At 44.8% G+C, this 21,222-nt stretch overlaps 1 protein-coding gene across 1 annotated transcript in view; it reads right to left on the bottom strand.

Moving 5' to 3' along the window:
- CAMK1D (calcium/calmodulin dependent protein kinase ID) overlaps positions 1-21,222 on the bottom strand; it is a 230,915-nt gene that overhangs the window by 25,560 nt on the left and 184,133 nt on the right. Inside the window, exons 5-6 of the mRNA XM_075024665.1 lie at positions 18,384-18,510; positions 9,314-9,389 (exon numbers count right to left, since the gene is read on the bottom strand). Of these exons, the coding sequence (XP_074880766.1) occupies positions 9,314-9,389; positions 18,384-18,510 (203 nt within the window). The remainder of the gene's footprint in view (positions 1-9,313; positions 9,390-18,383; positions 18,511-21,222) is intronic.

The following is a 21,222-nucleotide window of genomic DNA, read 5'->3' as shown; positions in this document are numbered from 1 at the left end:
GAGCACAACCTGCGCTCTCCACATCGTGCAAGAGACCGTAGCTGTAGAGGAAGGTTTGTTGTACAATTGGGAGCCACCGGCCACTTGCACGGACCTCTTCTCCAGTGCAACAGGGAGGAAGAGCTGGTGGAAAGCAGGACAAGGAGCCCCACAGAGCTATCAGGCAGAGGGCAGGACGCATCTGCAGGCTCTGCATCCCCAGGCACAACGAGGACGATGTCTGGGAGTCACTCTACCTCTGCAGCAAAGCCTGCACGGGCTGCACATGGACCTGCCGCTATTACGGAGACACACAGAGAACCTCTCCCTCTCTCACTTCTGCAAGTAATTTTGCTGCCCACATCAAATTGCTTACCTTGCCTAAGGCTAACAACAGTTCTGTCCTGGTTTTCCGTATTTATAATCAGACTTCTCAGAAAACCTAGCCCCAGGACAAGCAGGACATTGAACGTTATTTGCCCAGTTTGAGCTAAAACACTCAGGCTGCACCTTCCCAGTGCTGCAGACAGCAGGATAGTCATTCTGCTGAGGCAGGGCTCCTCCAGCCCTGCAGATGCTGGGCATGGGAGAGACCACATCTGGCACTGCATTAAGCAAATGCAGTGACAAAATTCGTGTGTCAGAGATCCCTCCTATCCAGCCGGTGCTGCATGCAGTAGTTTGTCCCTCTGCGCAGACATGCTGGCAAAGATAGCCCTTCTTCAGGTTTTAATACCAATGTTGCAGAGTGTCAGATTTACCTCTGAGGCTGGTCCAAGGTTTTAGGAAATCCATCCTGCTCACAGTTAAACAGGCCTTCCTGTCTCTAGCGTGTCTGTATAGAGATGTCCCAATTTTTTCCTCTTATTCTTTCACATACTTTGCTGATATTGAAATGATCCTACAGTGTTCTTAAGCCCTGAGTCAATCATCAACCTCAATAAAGCATTTAATTGGAGATAGGCAGCCATTTTAAACAGACTAAAGATCTAGCTGAAACACTACACTGTAGCAACAACAGAGCAAGGGCGGGGGAGGAACTGTAAGAAATGAAATACTCAAGTTATTTATAATCCAAAGCCAGCCGGCTGCCCTGAAGGTTATTTGAACCAACTCAACACTTGAGGGTGAAAGGAGCAATGTTTTGTTAGCTCTGAAGAGCCAGTGTGCTTGATGATAAATAATTAAAATGCTGGGTGAGATGTTGATCTGCGTCAGATCCATATTGACCTGGAAGAACTCTACTGAAATTTGCAGCATTATAATGAATCCACCATGGCTCAACTGAAGCAGAAATCTCTCTCTTTATCTTGCAAAGCACGTGAGCCAGTCCTCATTTGTGTCCCACTGGATGACTGCCATTATCAAAACCAAATACGATAACCTCATGCCAGACCAGCATTTACGTTCGGGGCAGGACTGCATACTTAACGGGCACGCGCTTGTGTATGGGGCTCAATGCATCAACTCCTACGTGAAGCCCAGTGGTGGAAGTGGTGTATGAGAAGGGTCATTAAAAATGGTGCATTCAAGCAAATCCCCCAAAGCCACTATGCACCTAGATGATGGAGGAAAAACATCTGGTAACCAAATTCAGAAACTGGATCCACAACCAGGATCCAGCTTTACACGTATCTATGAGGAACATTTATATAACTTGCTTTAATGTAAAAAATATTAGCGCTTACATCCCACAGTCTTGCGGGGGGATGCACACAAACTGATTTTCACCTTTCTCCTCTTTTGTCACAACCCTCAAGATTTTGGGCGCTTTACTGAGGGGTTTGGAAAGGCTGGAGTTGACAGCACCAGCACTGCAACTGTTAGGATGGCCACTGGGGTAGAGATATCCAGGCTGGAGGAAAACTGCTCCTCCAAAGGCACTTGGAGCCATTGCTCTGTCCCTCTTCCCTGGGGAACACATTGGACTCCATATAAGAAGCCTGACAGCCCTTCATTAATTTCTTGCCTTCCTCGGCACTTTCCTTAAACAAAACCAAACTGCTCTGATAAAACATTTTAGGGCAAGCAGACAGCGCTGTGCATGCCGAGGTGCTGGCAGGCTGCTCCAGAGAGAGAAATAACTCTCTTAAAATGTGCACTGTACTAATTACCTTGGCAAAGGTACAAGAGCACAAGTTAGGGCTGCTGTGATTTATACATGCTCGTGGCAAAAAGGTAAGAGCAAACTGCTGAGCAGCAGGGAGCTGGAGGGCTATAACCCTGCCAAGGGGGGAGCAGAGAGACATCAACCCCAGCAAGAGCCCCTGCCTCTCCAGAGCCTTTCAATCCCTTTCCTACACACATCCAGCTCTTCCCCTCCTCCTCTGCGCGGCTTTGGTATTTTCACAGGTCTGGGGTATCTACTGCTGTGTCTGGGAGGTCACTGAAGCCCGTCACAGGGGTGGGTGCTGCGAGGGCTGGTGCTGGGAGGGCTGGGAGCAGAGCCAACGTCATGCAGAAGGATACCGGGACTGCTGGGAGCTGGGCACAGGGCAGAAAACAGCCTCTTTTGGCACAGGTTTTCCCTTGCTAGTGAGAGCTTGAGAAGTGTTAGTCACTATTACAGGTTGTGGGCAGGGACATCCCTCCAAATCAGCCCCCCACCTAAGAGCGGGCTGAGTGCAGGGCAAGGGCTGGTCCTGGCTTGGCCAGGGATGGGGATGAACCTCCTGCACTGGGGGACCCAAGGATGCTCCTCCAGGAGGCAAAATATTGAGGATCTACACCAGAAAGCATGTGAGAAGGGAGCACGCTCCTTAGGACGGAGGAGGTGGCATGTGGGAGGGGAATGCCAGGGCATCCTGGCACAGGGAGGAGTTGGAGCCAAAATATAGGCAGTCTTGCTGTCCTTTCCCTTAAACTCAGAGTTTAGGAAGACACAGAAGTTTTAATGTTACTTACTTTAATGTTTTAACGTTACTGGCTTTGCATTAAGGGATGGGAAAGCCCCAGTATGTTAGGCTATCATGCAATTTATGGCTGGAGGAAATCTTGCTGGACTTCCAGCAACTGGGCCACCTTCCAAAGTCCATAATAAGTTTTTCTTTAATTCTTACAAAATCAAAATCCCACCGACTTCATTTCCATCTGCTGGGACATTTCTGTGTGAAAAAATTGACCTCACTATCAGAGGTTCTCCTGCTTTTCTTTAGATATGCAGAAATATAAAAATAACCCCTCTGTTTTCAATGTGAAAAAATCCTACACTGTCCTGGGGGAGCTTCAGGCAGCTATTAGTTGTCATCATTTTCTTGCAGTTTCAGCAAATAAAAGCTTTTCAGAATTATTCAGCAACCTTATCACATCAGCGGCAGATATTCCCTTAACCTCCTGTTCCCAGTCTTGCCTTGAAAAGAATGGGATGCAGATGAGAAAAACACAGGTGGATGTACAAAAGAAAGATATTGCCAGACGTCATTTCTAGAAGCCATCAGGAGAGCACAAGACGAATACTGGGAACCTCTTCTCCTCACCAGGCAGAGAAAACAAATCCCTGCAAGCTCTCATTACATATCGGGGGTGATATTAAAGGCTAAATAACCCATTTGCATAGTGAGTGTACAGCGTGTAACACAAGAGGCACTGGGGTTAGTTTTACAAACAATTTTATAGTGAGATTAGAGCAAAGAGTTCGGTAAGTGCTCAAAGACCTGAGATGTATGGGAAGTGGTCCAAGTTCTATTTATACAGATAAATGCATGTATTACATCTTATTTTGGGAACAGACCCTCATACTGGCTTCCACTGGTGCCCTCATGAAACTGTGGACAAGGACATATTAGCATGGGGAATAAAAAATAAATTAAGAAGCAAGCAATGAGGAGCAATCATTCGGGGTTGTCTTCCCAGTTTTTAATTGAGTTATCCTGAGCAATCCAACATGCCCATGTACATTTTTCCACCACTAATTCTCCTGCCAGTACCGAACAAGTAAGTTATTCCTCACTTTCTTGCTTAGCCTTGTGTGTGATGCTGAGCAGGTGAGATAACTGACCAGCTTTTCCCAATGTATGACTCCAGGATGATGGTGGAAACTTCTTCTGGCATAATATACTTTGTACCGTCCCCGGTTAATCCTTCCATACAAACATCATCAATGATTCATGCACATCTACTTGAAAATCAAAAGCAACTCAGCAGCAAATTGTGAAAGCATGATCCAAGACCTATCTCCAGATACTCGTTGTTTATAAATAGCAATAACAAACCAGTAATTCTCTTGTCCTACCAGTGAACAGAATTAGAAGAAAATTCAGGGCAAAATATGTTCAGCCTAGTGCAGAAGAGACAGGAGGTGTTGACGATGAATAACCAGGGGCTGAGGCAGAGCATTCTGTGGCCCCAGGTCCTTTTCCAGCTTTGGAACATGTTTTCCTATTTTTTGCAAAAATTAACTTACTCTTTTCTATATCAGGTATGCATGCGATCAGTATTTTATTTCCCTAAGCTTTTGTAACCCCTCATGTGACCCAGACAGTGAAGTCTCTCGCTCTTCTTATGCTCTATATTTTCAAGCTGAACACATTATCAAAACTACCTTGTGATAAGTAGAAAGCCGAGCTCAACAGAGAGGGTGTTTCAAATTGAGAAATATTGCAACTGGAATAACAGGAAATTTCAGGCTGCTAAAATTAGTTCGTGTGAATAATGACTTCTCATGCAAAACAGGTTTTGATAAAAACTCCGCTGGTGCAGCCTCTGCAGTCTGGCTGTCATTAACGAGAAGCATTAGAGACTGGCGCTGAAACAAAGGTATTTTTCCTAAGACATCCTTCACCTTGCATATCACAGAAACAAATATTTGTCTACAGCGTCAGTGCCACCGAAACAGTTTGTTCTTCCAGTGTCATAAACTGAAGGCTCTCATGTGAGAAAGAGCTTGCGTCTGGAGGCACTCAAACCACTTGCAGTAATAATAGCTCAAAGCATCTTTAATTTATGCCTGGCTTCTGTGTTGGATTCCCGAGTTTCCATCTTCTTAAATGACAACAGCCTGTTCAGAGTGGCTGTGAGGATTCATGGGAGAGGTGGGGAGGTGATGCAGGGCAATGTGCTTGGATTGCCCTGTGCATAAATACGTCTCCGACTGGTTTGGGCACGTGCAAGTAGCTCCAACTGTGCTGACTGTGGAGCTGGAAATGGCATATCCAGATGAGTGTGGTGGTATATTGGAATTAATAACTCCTGCTCAGGGCAGGATTAACTCCCGGCATTGCGCCAGGGCGGCTACGCTGCTGGTGCTTGCGGCATCTCAGCGCCACGCTGCACCGTGAGCGTGCTGGCTCTGCGACCTCGGGTGGTGGGGCAGTGCTGAGACAGCAAACCTCGGTGTTAAAGCTGTGCCCATCACTGGTGGTATCAGACACCGCAGCAGGGCTACCTCCTTCCAGGTTAGGGAAGGACCCCTCTTCCTCTCTGCCTCTACTGCACCCCTGACATCCACCTTCTTACGAGGCCATATTTGCAGTTTCTGGCTATTCCTGGAAGCAAGGATGAGATCCAGTTCAAGATTAGGACACAGGAGATGTGGGCTGGGTTTCTAAGCTCCCGTTGCAGTCCATAGAGATGGAGTCATCGGAGACTGGCGAGTGACGCAAATGTACCATAAAGCAGATGAAACCGTACTGTGAAGGCAGGGGTCTGAGTACAGAGCAGGATGTGATCCCGCAGCCTCAGCGTGGGCATCTGGTGCTCTTCGGCACAGTCCGTGGTCCCCCGCTTGGCCTCCATCTGCCGCTCCAGAAGGAAGGTGTCTGCAGCGCCTTACACGTGCCAGATCCACGTGGCTGTCCCAGACACCCCAGCGTGGCACTAAACACAGAAGTTTAGGCAACTGAACGGCACACCCCGGTGAAATGACCGCTTGCGTGGACCCAGGTGGGTTGAGGTGCCCACACGCAGAGCCCAGCGCCACCGGAGAAGCTGTCAAGTGCACAGGACCCCTGTCCCCCGCTGGCAGGTACGCCGGGGGGCTGCGGGGGGCTGGACCGTCCTGCAGCCGCAGCTTGCGACCATGTGGGATGCTGTACATGCCTGAAACAGCACCAAGCACCTACGTTAGGGTAACCAAAGAGAGCCCTGGGGTGCTGCTGACTGTTACAGGAGCTGAAGGACGTAGTTCACATTCACATGCAGAAATATTCAAGGAGGTGGTTTGATCTCAGACCCAATCCCACCCAAGCAGTAACAGTCTGGCAAACACATTACCGCGCTCCTACGGCAACGCATTATTGCCATTCATTTTGACCGTATGTAATACAAATCAAGTCCTTATTACACGAAGCACAGAAACCCTGAAAAGGTTTCCTTGTCCTGCAAATGGGAATTCATAGGGACTCATTCTTACTAAACTGATTTAAGCCTTCAGGGTTGGGAATTCCCCATACAGCAAATGGGGAATTTAGATTTGAGGAGTGTGTATGCCTTGTTTGACAAGCCCAGCACGTGCTGATTGTGAAAACAGAGCAGGAAACAACTGAGCTGAACCTTGCAGAAAGAGCAGTCTTGCTTAGGAAAGGGGAAGGACTATGGATGAGATTGTAACCTTCCACATACTGAAGATGCGTTCATAAACTGGGTATGGAGGACACATTACTCACCCGTAATCCTCAGCAAGACACAAAAAAGCAACAAGTGAAATAACAACAGGTCTGCCAGCAAAAAAGACCTTTGGTGCATGAGCCATGGTTGAATGGGACTGAAAACTTGGAGGAAAGCAGAGCCAAGTTTCTCTCTAGGCAACAAGGATGCAACAGTTCACAGCCCTCCTGTGGGCTGCCAGATGGACACATATTTTCATGGTGGATATTTGACAATAAACTGAACTTAGCCAGCGGTCGAGCTGGAAGTGAGGCAGCGTACTGCTGTCTTCCAATTGCATCCTCCTCCTTCCCACTCTCTGAAGCTGGTACTCGGCAAAGTACAACAAAAGCAACAGAAAAGACTCTACCTGATTGTCCTGCCACAGCTGGCAAGGACCAAAAACATCAAAAAAACCAACCTCTAGGCCTTCCATGCTCAGGTTTGCTTGGGGAAAATGGTAAGTTTGGGTCAGCACACATCATCCTCAACTAAAAGTGCACTAGGGAATGATGTGTGAAGCAGCCTCTGAGGTATTTTGGCATGTCTGCTGTCTTCCTCACTGCTGTAGCATGTCCCGCTGGGCTTTGCCACAAAGTCAGAATCAGCACTGCTGATTTTTGCTTTGTTATGCAAAAGTTTTTTGCATCTTGCTATTGATGGTTGCTCCAAGATAAATCCATCCCCCTGCAAAGTTTTGTACTCAACAAGTTTTCAAATATTCATGCAGATTGGAAAGCCAGTTGTAAAGTTAATGTTTTTAGGCAAGGCTTTGTTTTTAAATAAATAAACATACATGCAAATAAATAAAACCTTCCTATACTATCTTAATATAAAAAAGCTATTTTGGGTAGCATATAACTTCTGCTCAAGACTAAATGAGAATGTAAAGAATGAACACTGCACAGAGTGGATAATACAGCAGTGAGGTTTGTCCTGGCAAAAATAGTTCTACTACACCATCAAAAAGTTATTCATGTTGACAAGCCATGAAATGTTTGCATAAGGAGAAAGGGAACAAAGTAGGAATGCTTTAATGCTGTGCCTCATTGGAGCTGCTTTTTCCTTCAGTCTTGTATAACTGTGACAGTTGTGTAAAAGGGAAAATAAAAAAAAAGAGAAAGCACTGGTAACACTGGCATGAAAAGACATTTATTTCTGTGGCACTCAACAGCTACACAGCAGCTCTGTGCTCTCTTGCACAAAAGGAACAGGCTTGTCGTGCTCTGTGTGGTCACCCTGAGACAGCCCATGGCGAAAGCCTGACCTCCTCTCGAAGACCCACACAAATAGCTCCTGCTTCAAAGCCTGCTAGGCTGTGCAGATGCAACCTATACAATTGTTATTTGAACGACAGGCATGGACTTACAGACCCGAGCCCTGAGCATGGACTACCCCATCAAGACAGGCCCCTAAGCTAGAGGGAGTCTTCCTACAGGTTCACGGAACACAAATTCTGCATTTCCTTCTCAATCCAAACATTAGCAGTGATTTCATATACCCATGCACACAGAGCTGGATTCAGACGATGGTGCCAGAAATGTTATGGATGCCCTTCTCTGGACAGCACTAATGACCCCTGGCACCAGGGTATCCCTTCGACCACAGTGGCCAGGACACCTTCCCAATCCTTCCAAGTGTTGTCACTGGTGCAAGAGGTGGCTTACCTACTTCCACGGTTCAAGCACTGAAGGTGCACCCACATCTAGAGTACTGGCTGCCCCTTTCATGGAGACAAGTCTGAATATAAGGGAAAACCTTTTCCCCATGAGGACAGTCAAGCAGTGGAACAGGTTGCCCCCAGACCTTGTGCAGTCTCCAACTTTGGAGGATTTCAAGACCCAACTGGATAAAGCGCTAGGCAACCTAGTCTGACCTCAAGGACAGGACTTCCTGAGGTTCCCTCCAATCTAAGTTATCCCATTAAGCCTTTGTGAAGAAGGGTGGCAGGTACTGAATGAGGACAGGCACTACATCTTCATAAACATATGAGTTCTGAGATCTATCCGCCACTTTGGAGAATGCACAGAAGTCCTGGTCCTGTAGCTTTCTCAAGTAACCAATCCCCACTCCTTTGAGCAGCAATTAGCCCCATTAGAGGAGCAAATCTCAGCCAAGAATGCAGAGGGTTAATGGCTTGATAGAAGAGTGACAGAACTGACAGGACACAAATCAGCTCATCCTCTCCTATGGGACCTGATGGTTGGATGTGTTAAGGAAAATGATCCCTCATTTTTAGTAAAAATCTCAATACTTTGTATCACATTTTAATAAGAATAATTCACTACAGGACATGAAAAGTTCTTCCCTGCTTATCTCCCTCTGTGGCCTCCCCAGGGAAGAAAAAGCCAATACAGTGGTGCCTTGAGAGAGGTGGCCCTTCAGGATACGCCCGTGGGCATGATGCTGTGCTCTGTGGACATGGCCAGATTTGTTTCTTGTCAAAGCTAATCTGAGCAGGGGACATAATAAGTTCAGTAATGTCACAGCCTGGACAAACCCATACTGTTGCACACACTGTAGTTCAGGTGGGAGCAAAGATTTGGGCTTTTGAGGGGTCCTGGTTCATTCCTACCACTTCTGCCCAAACTTCAGCCTTTGTGCAACTAGGAGGTGTCCAGGGTTCATGTTATCCTGGGTCACAAGTATCAGAGACTGATTTTTTGGCCCAGACTGAGTGGGTAACTATATGATGGGAGAGCATGTTGCAGGTCCCCAAGCCGCCTGGATTGAAAACCCAACAGATACTCACAGGATGTACGCAATGACCCCGATGGACCAGCAGTCCACAGCTTTGCTGTAGGGTTTCTGGGCCAGCACTTCGGGAGCTGAAAATAAAAAGCCAAACAAGCACATGTTACAAGACCAAACATTTGAATGTGATCAAGAGGTAGGACCCTGAAACTTGAATTTCCCTAAGACCTTGTATTGCCCTTCACATACAGCCCTTGCATTTGCAAATATCCTGATGTTTTTGAAGCTCATATTCTCACAAAGAAGGATGACTCCTAAATTGGAGCAAATGCCCCATTTTCTGACTCCAAGGACAGAAAACAAAACCAAGCACAGAAAAATGCATAAGAGGCAGAGGGGTATCCAACTCAGAAAGCGCAGCGTGCCAGGGAGGTGATAAGGTACATCTGCAGGAGAGGAAGGAGAGCTGTCCCCACACCTCTCAGCTGCTGCCTTCCAAAGCCTGCTGGATGTCGGAGTCACAGGGAGTCATTTGTCCTTCTGCCTCTGAGAACGCAGACTCCTCAGAGGGAGAAACGAAAAGTAGCAGGAATGGGACACATGGACAAAGGAACTGATCCTTCTGCCTCTATAGCTGTCAGCCACCATGGTCTGAATTTTGCTAGAAGTGAGAACCTGGGTATTTTTTGAAACTCTTCGTGGGTCTGCTTTCCTATCTTAACACCAGTGAGAATTAAAAAAGTACACTTTTTTTGTTTGCGAGCCTGGAATATTAAGTTTTCCCTGTTAGGACCTTTCAATGCAAATGCTTGAACCTAAATTTTAAAACCCTGTGACTTTAATCTTTCTCATGTAAAGAAGCTTTTGCTTTTCTCAAAGCAAAATGTCCACAATAATGCAAGAAATCACTGATTGTGGCATTCCTAAAGCAGACTTGCCACACTGCGTTTTAAAAAGCACAGTATTTCCTCTGAGTACTTTGGAGTTCAAATGCTGCAAAAAAATCATGAAGGGGCAAGTCCCAGCAACAATATTTCTTTAGGGTTACACCTTCCTCTGCTAGGAGTCTTATCAACATCAAAGCAGTTAGTTACTTGAAGAAGAGCAAAAAAAATTGTGAAGCAAATAAAGGTATTGACACTTGAGCCTCACATTTAGTTGCTACAACTGCTTTGGTGTACTGGTAAGGACTCTTCAAAGAGTTATCTTCTTAAGCTAGACAAGTCAACAAAACTAAGGTCAAAACTGCCAGCAAGGAAGGGAACAGGAAGCAATAATGAGAAACAGAAAAGACTTTCTGGTGCTTGGGCATGAGAGCTTATAGAAGGGATTGAAAGGAAGACAGTGCACGAGGCAGATGAGGGCATCCAGAATGCATTTCCACAAGCAGCAGAATGATGGAAAGGGTCAAGTCACACTGGGGACACATTGTAAAAAGGAAGAAAATCCAGGGGAATGTGGGTAAAAATATAGCTGGCCGCCAGATTATAAAGACTCTTGAAGATTGGGATATGCCCCAATCTGCAGCACAGGGTAAATATTACCCCAGTCTTCAAGTCATCCATCAAACTGGGACCACTGCATGTATAAGACATTAAAAAGATGGTTCTGTTCATATATTGTTAATCCTAATACACTGTTGTAATGTGTGAATACTCCAACACCTATCCACTATGTGCCAAAGGAGGTTTCTTTCCACCATACCTACATGAACAGCTCCTACCCTGGCCCTAGGTACTTCACAGAAACCTGCACCCCAATTCTGAGAAGCCCCTGACTCCTTCCAGGACATGGGCACACTGTTGTAGTCTATCAAGATAAAGGTTAAAATGTTCTTACTACAATAGGGGACAGAGCTGTGGAAATGTAAAAGGCATCTCTAGCTGGTGTCCAAAATACTACTCCTTTTTCAATGGCTGGGTCAGGGTCTGTGTGTCAGCTTGGTGCTGGTCAGTCTGGTGGGGGTGAATTTGAAGACAAACTTGGGATAAAAGAATAGAGCACTGGAAAGCCATCCTATTTGGCCTGCCACTGCCTCCCAGATAGCCTGGCAAGCTGGGACAGTCTGGCAAATTTACATTTATCTTGTATAAAACAGTTGTTCCTCAAAGTTGCTCAAGACAACCTTCTCGGACAGCTCTTGTGTCCCTCCATCTGACTCTTTTCTTCCTGATTCACCAAAACTTGCCTCCAAGTTTTCCTCTAAAAAGAACTTTTTTTCAAAATGTGCATCAAGTGGACATGAAGATGATCAGGGGGCTGGAGCACCTCTCCTATGAGGACAGGCTGAGAGAGTTGGGGTTGTTCAGCCTGGAGAAGAGAAGGCTCCAGGGAGACCTTATAGCAGCCTGCCAGTACCTAAAGGGGGACTACAAGAAAGCTGGAGAGGGACTTTTTACAAGAGTATGTAGTGATAGGACAAGGGGTAACAGTTTTAAACTGATAGAGGGTAGATTTAGACTAGGTATTAGGAAAAAAATTCTTCACTGTGAGGGTGATGAGACACTGGCACAGGTTGCCCAGAGAGGCTGTGGCTGCCCCATCCCTGGCAGTGTTCAAGGCCAGGTTGGATGGGGCTTGGAGCAACCTGGTCTGGTGGAAGGTGTCCCTGCCCATGGCAGGGGGGGTGGAACTAGATGGTCTTTAAGGTCCCTTCCATCCCAAACCGTTCTGTGATTCTATGATTCTATGAAATAGGGTTTGTGAGAGTCAGCTTTCTTTTTTGTTCCACTCCTTGTGACTGAATTTTGTGACAAAATATGCAGAAAAAGGGAGTTAATTTCCCCTGTCTTTAGATGATTAGAGTCTTCCAACTCTCCCAAATTCTCAATATTTTATTCACATATCTGACTGCTCCTGTTTGCATCATTTTCAAGATTGGTAAACATTATACATCTTATAACCCCCAAAGAAAATATTATGCAAATGGCTCCTGAGCACCACAGATCCTAGTGAGCTCCTGACATTATACAGATATACCACATTAACATAACAAAAAACAAATCTGAGACGAGGGGATGTGAACTATATAAAGATTCTCCCTCTTAAAACATCAAAGCTGTGCTGGGGTATTTCTCTTCATTTTAAAGGAGTGAAGGGCACTGATAACAGTCAGTTGCTGCTGCGGATGGTGGCTGTGGAGCAGGTAAGAACGCCATGGGATCAAGCCCAAAGCAAACGTGAGGCTATTACCTTCCCTTTGGTAAACTTTAATGAAGAAAGGCAGGAGGTTTAAGTAATTATTTGAAGGCCAAATGGCTGCTTTTGATTTTTGTTCCAAAGAGCAGACATGCAACAGGAACAGGAGAACATAGCTCAGCATCATCTGTCTCTGATATATGGAAAAGACGGAAATACTTAATGAGCTGAAAAACAAGTCAGAGGAGCTCTCAGAAATGACGGTAGATCAGTGCCAAGAGGCAAAAGCAGGAGACGCAATGAAAAAAATCCAAGAGCTGACGGCATTAAAGGATCAACACAGACGGCTGAGGAGACAAAACAGCAGTAAGGAGATGGGGAAAGTCAAAGCTCCCATTTCTGGGGCTGGGGAAATGCCAGCTGAGCAAAGGCTTCCAGTATCGCACCTCCCCAGGGAATCACTGTGAGCTCAAATGGTACACAACAGTCATCCAGAGACAGGAAAGTCAATGAAGCAAACCTGGACCCTTTCTCCACATCCAGGAACTGTGTTTCAGGCCAAATCAGCATTGCTACCAGCAACATGTGGCAGGTAAAATGTTGGGTAATGATCCCAGGACCTCATCCCACCTGCAGGTACGTGAAGACGTGCTTCCCAGGCCAGTTGAGCTGCTGTTTTACAGTTAAGGGTTTTTTTAATTCAGTTATGTTTTGCTTTTAATAAGAGAAAAAATTAAGAGTTGTTTCAAATGGAGGTTTTAAGAAAAGGAACAGAACAGGAATGTTTGGAAACCTTTCAGAGCATTATGCCATTACCCCCAGTGAGCACAGCTATGCTAATAAGCTCCCTAAAAATGCAGCTGCTGGATGCCAAAAACAGCAATCCATGTTCCTGCAAAGAGCTCAAATGATGGCGATTGCTCTGATACTTTAAGCCTGTTGAACAAACTGCACAAGTCATGAGGGTGCCTGTCCTTCATACCGGCCTCATACTTAAAAACGATTCTCCGTCACTCCCATGATGGTACTACTCCCAGCAGATTTTGCTGTCCCACAAGAACTCGGTCTAATTCTATTTTCTGTGGTTTATATGGCTTCCCACAAGCTGCATGCCGGAAGGAATGAGGCATTTGAACAAAGGGTGGTGGTTTTGAAGATCCCCATAGGAGTGACAAATCAGCAGGCTGCCGAAAATGTGGGAGGAATAGAAAGATGTAAATAGGGTTAAAATGACCAGGGACCTGCTTATATTGGGCAGGGACATAGCTCAGCTGGCCAAGAAAATTGGCCTGGTGCAAGCTAGGACTAGTATTTCAGCTGGTAACTATTTTAGTGCCAGTTTCCATCACGTAGGCAAGTCCTACAAGTAAAGAAGGGGAAACATGAATGGGCTGCACAGGTACCAGATGGCCATGAAATCCGAGAGGGAAGGTGACAAACGGGCAGAGTTTGTAAGGGACACCAAAGGGAGATGGTGCCAGCCCCGTTGCTTAGGCTTCTTGAAGGTACCACCTCAAAAAGATGGACAGAGAGGAACAACCCTGCACCACTGAGAAGATGGTTGGATGCACGAAGGACCAACCCAGTCCCTCTCCTGAAGGCAAAGACGGTGCAAGAGCAGCGTGAGCTCCTCTGCTGCCATTCAAAGTGTCTTCCTCACGGTGCAAACAGGCTAGGAGGCATATGAAGCAGCTTCGCCACAAGACCAGAGTCCCTCTTCCACTGACTCCTGGGAGGAAAATAACTTCTCTCCCTCTTTCACACAGTCCTCCAGTGTTCATCTTGTCCCGATCGGCCAAGATTTTGAATTTTGGGGCTGTTTCTGAAGGACAGCAGGATTTCGGTGCAGTGTTGCTGGTTGCTTGTGCTCCTGCTGTCCCTATTTCATGTTGCTGAGTCAGATTTAGACAGCTCTCATGGAACACAACGCAGCTACAACCACACACAAGCAAAACCCCGTTTCAGGATACAGCAACGGAGCTGAGCTGTCACGAGCTTATGCCTGAGCAAACCCTGGTGAGAGCAGTGCCCATGCTTTATTTTTACTTTATTATTCATGTTACCACCTAAACAACTCCTGGGGTTGCTTTTTGCTAATAAGGATATTCCAAGGGCTTAGTGAATATTTTCAAACCTTTGACTCAAAGGATAGTGAGTAAGTCAAAATTCAACATGGAAATCTGTTGCTTACTTAAATGCTTTGGCCTTGCGCAGGGCTAAGAGAAACGCATGGCTTTGATATGATCTGAAATTGCTACTGGATTTCTGACCGAGCTGAAAGTTGTGAAATGACCTTTCATAAAAGCACTACAGAAAACAAAAACAGTAGGTGAGGTGGGGTGTATGGGGACCAACCACATATCCAGGGTCCAGCCCAATACCTACGACAGGGAAATACAAGAAAATTTTACTTGAAGTTGGGTTGGGACTCAGAGCAAGAATTTTAAATCTCAGTAGGATTAAGATATTAGCCAGCCACACAGTTCATAATTCAGCATTTCTGCAAAAGGAGATCAGATTTCCCGAGACAGGCTTTCTAACATTTTTTCCAAACTTTTCAATGCTCCTAAGTGTCTTGCAAGTCTAAGTCCTACCTGCAGAAGTAACCAAAGCTTTTGAGAGACCAGCTCTCATGGAAAGTCGGTCAGTGAGACCTAATTCTCAAACAGCCAGAATCTCTTTAGAGGAATTTGCTGAGTGACTGGAGTCACCTCCTGGTGAGTGCCCAACTTGACACACCTCAAGGATGACTCATTTTCAGGCAGTTTTGAACACCTTCTTCATCAAAATCAAGTTCTTCGTTTCAAGCTGAGCAGCCCGAATCTATGCTTTAAAATGATAAATCACTAATGGCTTATGCAGATCTTGCCCACAATCACGCAGATAATGCAGGGTTTTGAAAACACCACTTCTCCTCCAGTTCAGACGATGGGGTGGGATCCATGCAAGTCAGTCCACACGCCTAATTTGCAATTAAATGAGCCACACAAGCTGCCTCGTTTTACTCAGTTTAGGTGCTATCTAAAAGTTGGGCATCTAGTCCCAGCTCATCACCTAGACTCCTTCCGTAACAAATGGAGAGATAAGAGCAGTAAGCAGACAAGAAAATGGAAGACCTTTTCATTAGAAGAGGTAGCATTATCAGACCTCCTCTTCACTAAGTAAACATTTAGATTTGCATCTTTACAGAAGTGGCTCAGCTAACTGGGTTAAATTATCCTGTCATCTTTTCACTATAGGACCAAAACCTCTGAGAAAACTCCTGAAGGGATAAGATCTCTGAATGGTTGACAGTGATTTTATCTGTAAGGCAGAGCCTTAAAAGCTAATGTGCTAATGCACTACTTGTTATGCACGTTTTAGATATACTCTAATTTGATAAGCAATACTTTGATTTTCAGAAAGAAAACTGATATTTTTAAGAAGTTTAAGTGTAATTACACCCTCCCTTATTCAATGAATTTCTGAACCACATAAACAGGAATTTAGTGTCTCGGGTGCCACCGTTCTTTGGAGATGAAACTAAGAAAACACAAAGAGTTGAAAGTATATCCTAATCAGGGAAATTAGATAGAAATGACAGGGGGGCTTGCACACTTGCAAATACTTGGGCAGCAGACATGAGTTAAGATCAGGTCTGCTACCAAGTGAGAAGCTTATCCAGCACTTTGCATAGCAGGATCCAACTAGATCCATATCTGGAGATGAAGTATAAATTGTGACAGATGCTAATGACTTCTCAACAGAGCCCTGGGTGCCTTTGACGTGATACATGCCTAATTTTTTTCCATCAATTTAAAAGCAAAGTGGTTAAACTGACAAAAATAATTAATTCCCCATAAAATCTTAGAAAATGAGGTGTTCTACTTATCTTTAAAGAAAAGCACTGGGAAGTGTGTTGCAAGTGATGGATCCCTGTGGCATGCGTCTGCCCCAGTCCAGATGAGGAGACGTATTCATGTTGTGCCATTAGGAGGAAGGACTCTTACATTTATTTGAGGGCATTAGGCAGGTGCTGCAAATTGGAGTGACGCTGGAAGGCACGAAAGCTTTCAGATGTGGACAAATTGCAGACCACATATGCAGAAGCCACATCATCAGGTATAACACTCACGGAGGCCCGTTTGTGGGTATCACCACAGTGATTGACAACAAAAATTTTCTGTGCTTGGAAAATGTTGTCTGGGCAACCAGTTATATTAAAAAGAAAAAAAAAAACCAACCAGCACTAAAGAGGAGCTGTCTCCTGTGCAAAAAAGAAATACAACAAATATTTGAAGAGGTTTGCTTTGTGAGAGAGGAGAAAAAAAACTCTCGTCAGCACTTGAGAAATAAGAGGCCGTGACCTCTTGAACTGCGATGAGTAAATCCTGCGTTCAGTAAGGTAACAACAGGCCTGGAGGTACTTGTGTAGCTATCAGCGCCCAGACCATGAGTAATGAGAGCTCTCAAACATCTCTGAAAGCACTACAATTCGTGTCACATGCTCCGAGAGCTTCCTCTCCAAAATAGCAAGTTTTCTTACGCTGAGAGGCCATATGAGATCACTCAGTGCCCAAGCAGAGTCCCACTCCCTCTTTTCCATCAGCGCTTCAGCAAACATCATCTGAGCTTCCCTGTGTCTCACAGACTTATTCTAGTCAGTGCCCATTTCGGAACAAAATAAAACATGTTAATTAAGGACAGAAAAGCTGACAGCAAAAATTATGAAAATTGCCATCTCAGCTAAATTCCTGCTAGTGCTTCGGAAGAAGATTTCCAGCCTGGTGTGATTGATTACACAAGACAGCTATTCAGGCTGTACAGAGTGCATCCTGACTCATATGTCTTAAAATAAAAAAAAGATGGGCTGATGGCTTCACGATGGGAAACCAGAGAAACCTATTCCTTTTCCTGATGTTATCAGCATAGAGTATGTCTGTGCAGCGTGAAGATAATGCCCAGAAAAAGGTATTCCTGGGACAAATCTGGATCACTGTGTCATAACCGCATAATCTGTTTGAGCTCTCGCACCATGGTATCATCAGAGCTATGAAAACAGGTGAGGTGGCAGCTGCGAAGCAAAAGGAGCCTCTGACTGCTGGAAGACATCAAGTCTTTCCTGCTGGAAAGATCTGAGACAAATTTATCCCTGGGGAAGCCACTGTCATTTTAGTTTCATGTATTTCATGGATACCCCAGAGATTAATTATTAATTTTACCATCTCAGCCAGCTAGCTAGGTATTGTAGGAAGCACAGGCTTTCTGGATCCACCTCATGCGTGAAGTAAGCCTTTTAAATAGTGTTTGCTCAAACAGACCCTGTCATCACCTGCCATATAATTCTCACATTCAGTTACTTTAACTTTTTTAAAAGGATGCTGGTAAACACACTGCTAATCAACAGCCTGGTACAATCCCTACTGAATGGACAGAAGACCAAAGAATAATGATAGGAAACAGTTTGATACTGTCCAGGAAGGCCCGAGGATCTAAAGAGCTTTTGCTTACTGACATCTAGGAGTCAGTAACTTAACATGGTTGTAACAGAGAGTGACTGAACATGTCTGAATAAACGTAGCTCTTTCATTTTACTGTCTTCTCTCAGGGGAATCTCGCAAATGCTATCCTTTATGATTAAAATAATATGTTATATTAAGTAAAGCTTCTTGGCTTTATAGGTTCTTGCAGAATCGATGCATTTGAGGATATTCTTCACGTGCTCCTAATTTAGCTAATTAGTGTCTTTGAGAAAACTCATTGTGCAAAGGACTAAAATTATGAAAGTGAATCCCACAAACCCTGAGCTGGATTGCAGGATGAGGACCCAAAGGAGAAGAGCATACAAGGCAGAGCACCAGCAGCTTCTGAAATCCCTATTTCTAAGGAACATCTGTAAAATCTCCTGTGCACTATGTAGTGGCACTGGGAAACACGTATTATTCCCTTTTCACTATCTGTCTGTATTGCAGCTGGGAAGAGCGGATGGACAGTATAATCAAGCCTCTTACCGACATAGCCAGGGGTCCCGCAGGCTGTGGACATCACATCTCCTTTACCCTCCATCTTTGACAATCCAAAGTCACTGATCATGATTTTTGACTCTTCATCCTGGCTGTAGTAAAGCAGGTTCTCGGGCTAGAAAGGGGAACAAGCAAAATGGGTTTTGAATATGTAAGTCCAGCAACAACATCTGTTGGCTGATGCATTGCATTTAATACAATCCTTAGTTAGATCATACACTAATGTAATTTGGTTCCCCGAAATCCTAAAGAGTTGCTCTTACAACCTATATGGAGATCCTCTCCAGACTCCTGCATGGCAACTAATGGCAGAAGCTGACACCTTGAGCTTTGAGCAAATTTCCTGGGATAACGAACTGCTCCTTTGGCACCTCAAATAAGAACTAAGGCTCGTCTTTTACTTGTGAGATGTGTCTGACACATTTTCACTTCAGAGTGATAAAATGGAAGGATTCATTTGAAGGCAGGTAAATATGGTAAATACAGGTAGTGTAATGAATATTTTTTATACAGCATTCAAAAAAGGAAAAAGGACAACAGTAGGCATTAGAGAATTTTTGTACCTTCTCCACTGGAAATAAACTGTTATGAGAGAGGAAATGCCTTTACAGTTAACAGACTTGCAGCAAGGATGTTTTAGCTAGAGCTGATTAGGAAAAAATGCTACAGCGCTAAGCGCAGCAACTTGTTTATGCTGAGAGAAAACAAGAATCACTCCACAAAGCCCTGTGACTTTATACCAATGTCAGCTGGGTTGGAGAGCCCAAACAACCTCCATCTGCTACAGCATAGTCCTCCATCCATATGTTTTGAATGAACGCTGCTATACAGCAAAGCTCTTGCTAGGTGCTGTGAGAGCACACTTCTTCCCCTTCTTAATATTTGGGCTTGCAAAAAGGTCCAGCATCTGCTGGCGCTCTGACAGCTTGGTGGTAACGGGGTGCCATGGCACCACCCGGACCTTGGGGTCTTCATCTGTAAAAGCGACGGATACCCAACGTTTCAACATAGCCCTGGGGTAGACTTTTGCCCAGAAGCTGGTACAAATGCCCACCCGCATGCAACGCGTTTTGTCTATCAGCCCGCTGCGCGCTCCAAGAAATGGCGAGAAGCCGTTGTGGCCACGCAACATCATCAAACTCTTTGGGACGCGTCCAAGCTCGGATTTGTAAGGAGGAGCAATTGCAGTGCAGCAGCACCAGCATCTGCCTTCCCTCCTCCACCGCCGTAACCTCCTGCTCTGGGGAAAGATGGGACGAAGAAGCGCCGGGGAGTGACGTCGCCTTCACCCTACTCTGAGGTTCCCGTTCGGCTTCAAGCGGAGGTTGAAGCACTTTCTGGCTCCCCAGCCCACCCATGAAGCCACGCAGTGATGGCTTTATCCATAGGACACAATGGCCATGAGAGGATCTACAAGCTGCATCCACAGCTGTGAGCCAGCTGGGACTGAGGCAAAAAGGGAAATAATTCTGTTTGTAAAAATAATTATGAAGTCGTACCATTTATGCTTCTTTCTCACGATACCTTGTAAGTCCAGTGCATTAACTGGCCATAACAATGCTGACACTGTTTTCGGGCACCACGTGAGACAGTTTTATGCCACGGTCTGCCCTTGGTTTGGAGTTACTCTTGATTTTTACTAGTGCACTTCTGATCTGCTGAGGGGTTGGTAGAGCTGGTATTAAGGGAAAGACAATTATTTCCTAACGATTTCTGCTAACTCACCTCAGGCTCCCACTTACTCTTATTTAGTAAGGCCAAGAAACCCACCCATTTAAAACTTAAACTTGTTTAAAACCTGTTTGAAAGAACTCTGGTTCTTCAAGCTGGTTAATTCAAAAAGCATTAATGAGGTGGCGCTGTACCAAGTAGAGCAGCCCAAGCCCTTCAGTCCTTTTGTACATCCCGGACTTCCATGGACGTCATCTGCTGCCATCTCTTGTTATCTGCTGCTGTGTTACTTCGATTAGAGACTTGGAGCCCAGATCTGCTTTTCCCAACTACAGCAAGTACTATTTTGGTATCTGAATAACACATAATTACAATAAATAATTGTTATAGATGTTTTCAAGGGTTGTATTTTTGTAGAGTGGATTCTTTCCCAGAGTTTCATTTTGGGGGATCACAATTTGAAACTTGCACTTATCTTGATATTTTGAGATCATAAAAAGCCTTATTATAGCCCTATTTTTGCCATCATGGTATGTTTGTGCTAACAGAAATTCACAGCAGGTGTTCCTCATATACCATATTTTATGAGTCATTTTAACAACTGATATGGTACTGACAAAGACTTGCAAACAAAAGAAAGAGAAAAAGAGCTAGTCTTTGCCCCAAAATACCACCGGAGAAGGTTGGTTTGATCTAAATTCAGCATGTCCTTAGATAAACTCTCTGAAAGTAATTTGTAGATGAATCCACTTCCCAATTACCAGATATCATATTTTATTATAGGAACTTCTAAATAAGATTAATCTGTTTTAAAGTGAGAGCTACAGCCTTCCTTTAAATTATAAAGACAGGAATATTAAGAGCTTGTACAATCAAATATCTGAATTAAGAGGATTGACCTCCCTCCAAAACCTCTGGCTGCAGGAAGAAGTCTGAAGTTATTTCCTATAAATTGAACTTGGGAGAAAGCTGGTCACGTTAAAATGCTAAACACCACTTCCGTACTGAAATGCGGTGTAACTCCAATAAATACAAGAATATTTCTATGTATTTCAGCATAAAAGCAGGAAATGAATGGGAACTGAGGGCAACAGATGAAGACTGTAGGAGATGGAAGCCTAACCAGTCCCTCCTTACAGAAAAACCATTATTTGGG

The sequence above is a fragment of the Buteo buteo genome, chromosome 4 (assembly GCF_964188355.1).
Source record: "Buteo buteo chromosome 4, bButBut1.hap1.1, whole genome shotgun sequence".
NCBI classification, from domain to species: Eukaryota; Metazoa; Chordata; class Aves; order Accipitriformes; family Accipitridae; genus Buteo; species Buteo buteo.
This window is presented reverse-complemented; position numbering and strand designations above follow the sequence as displayed.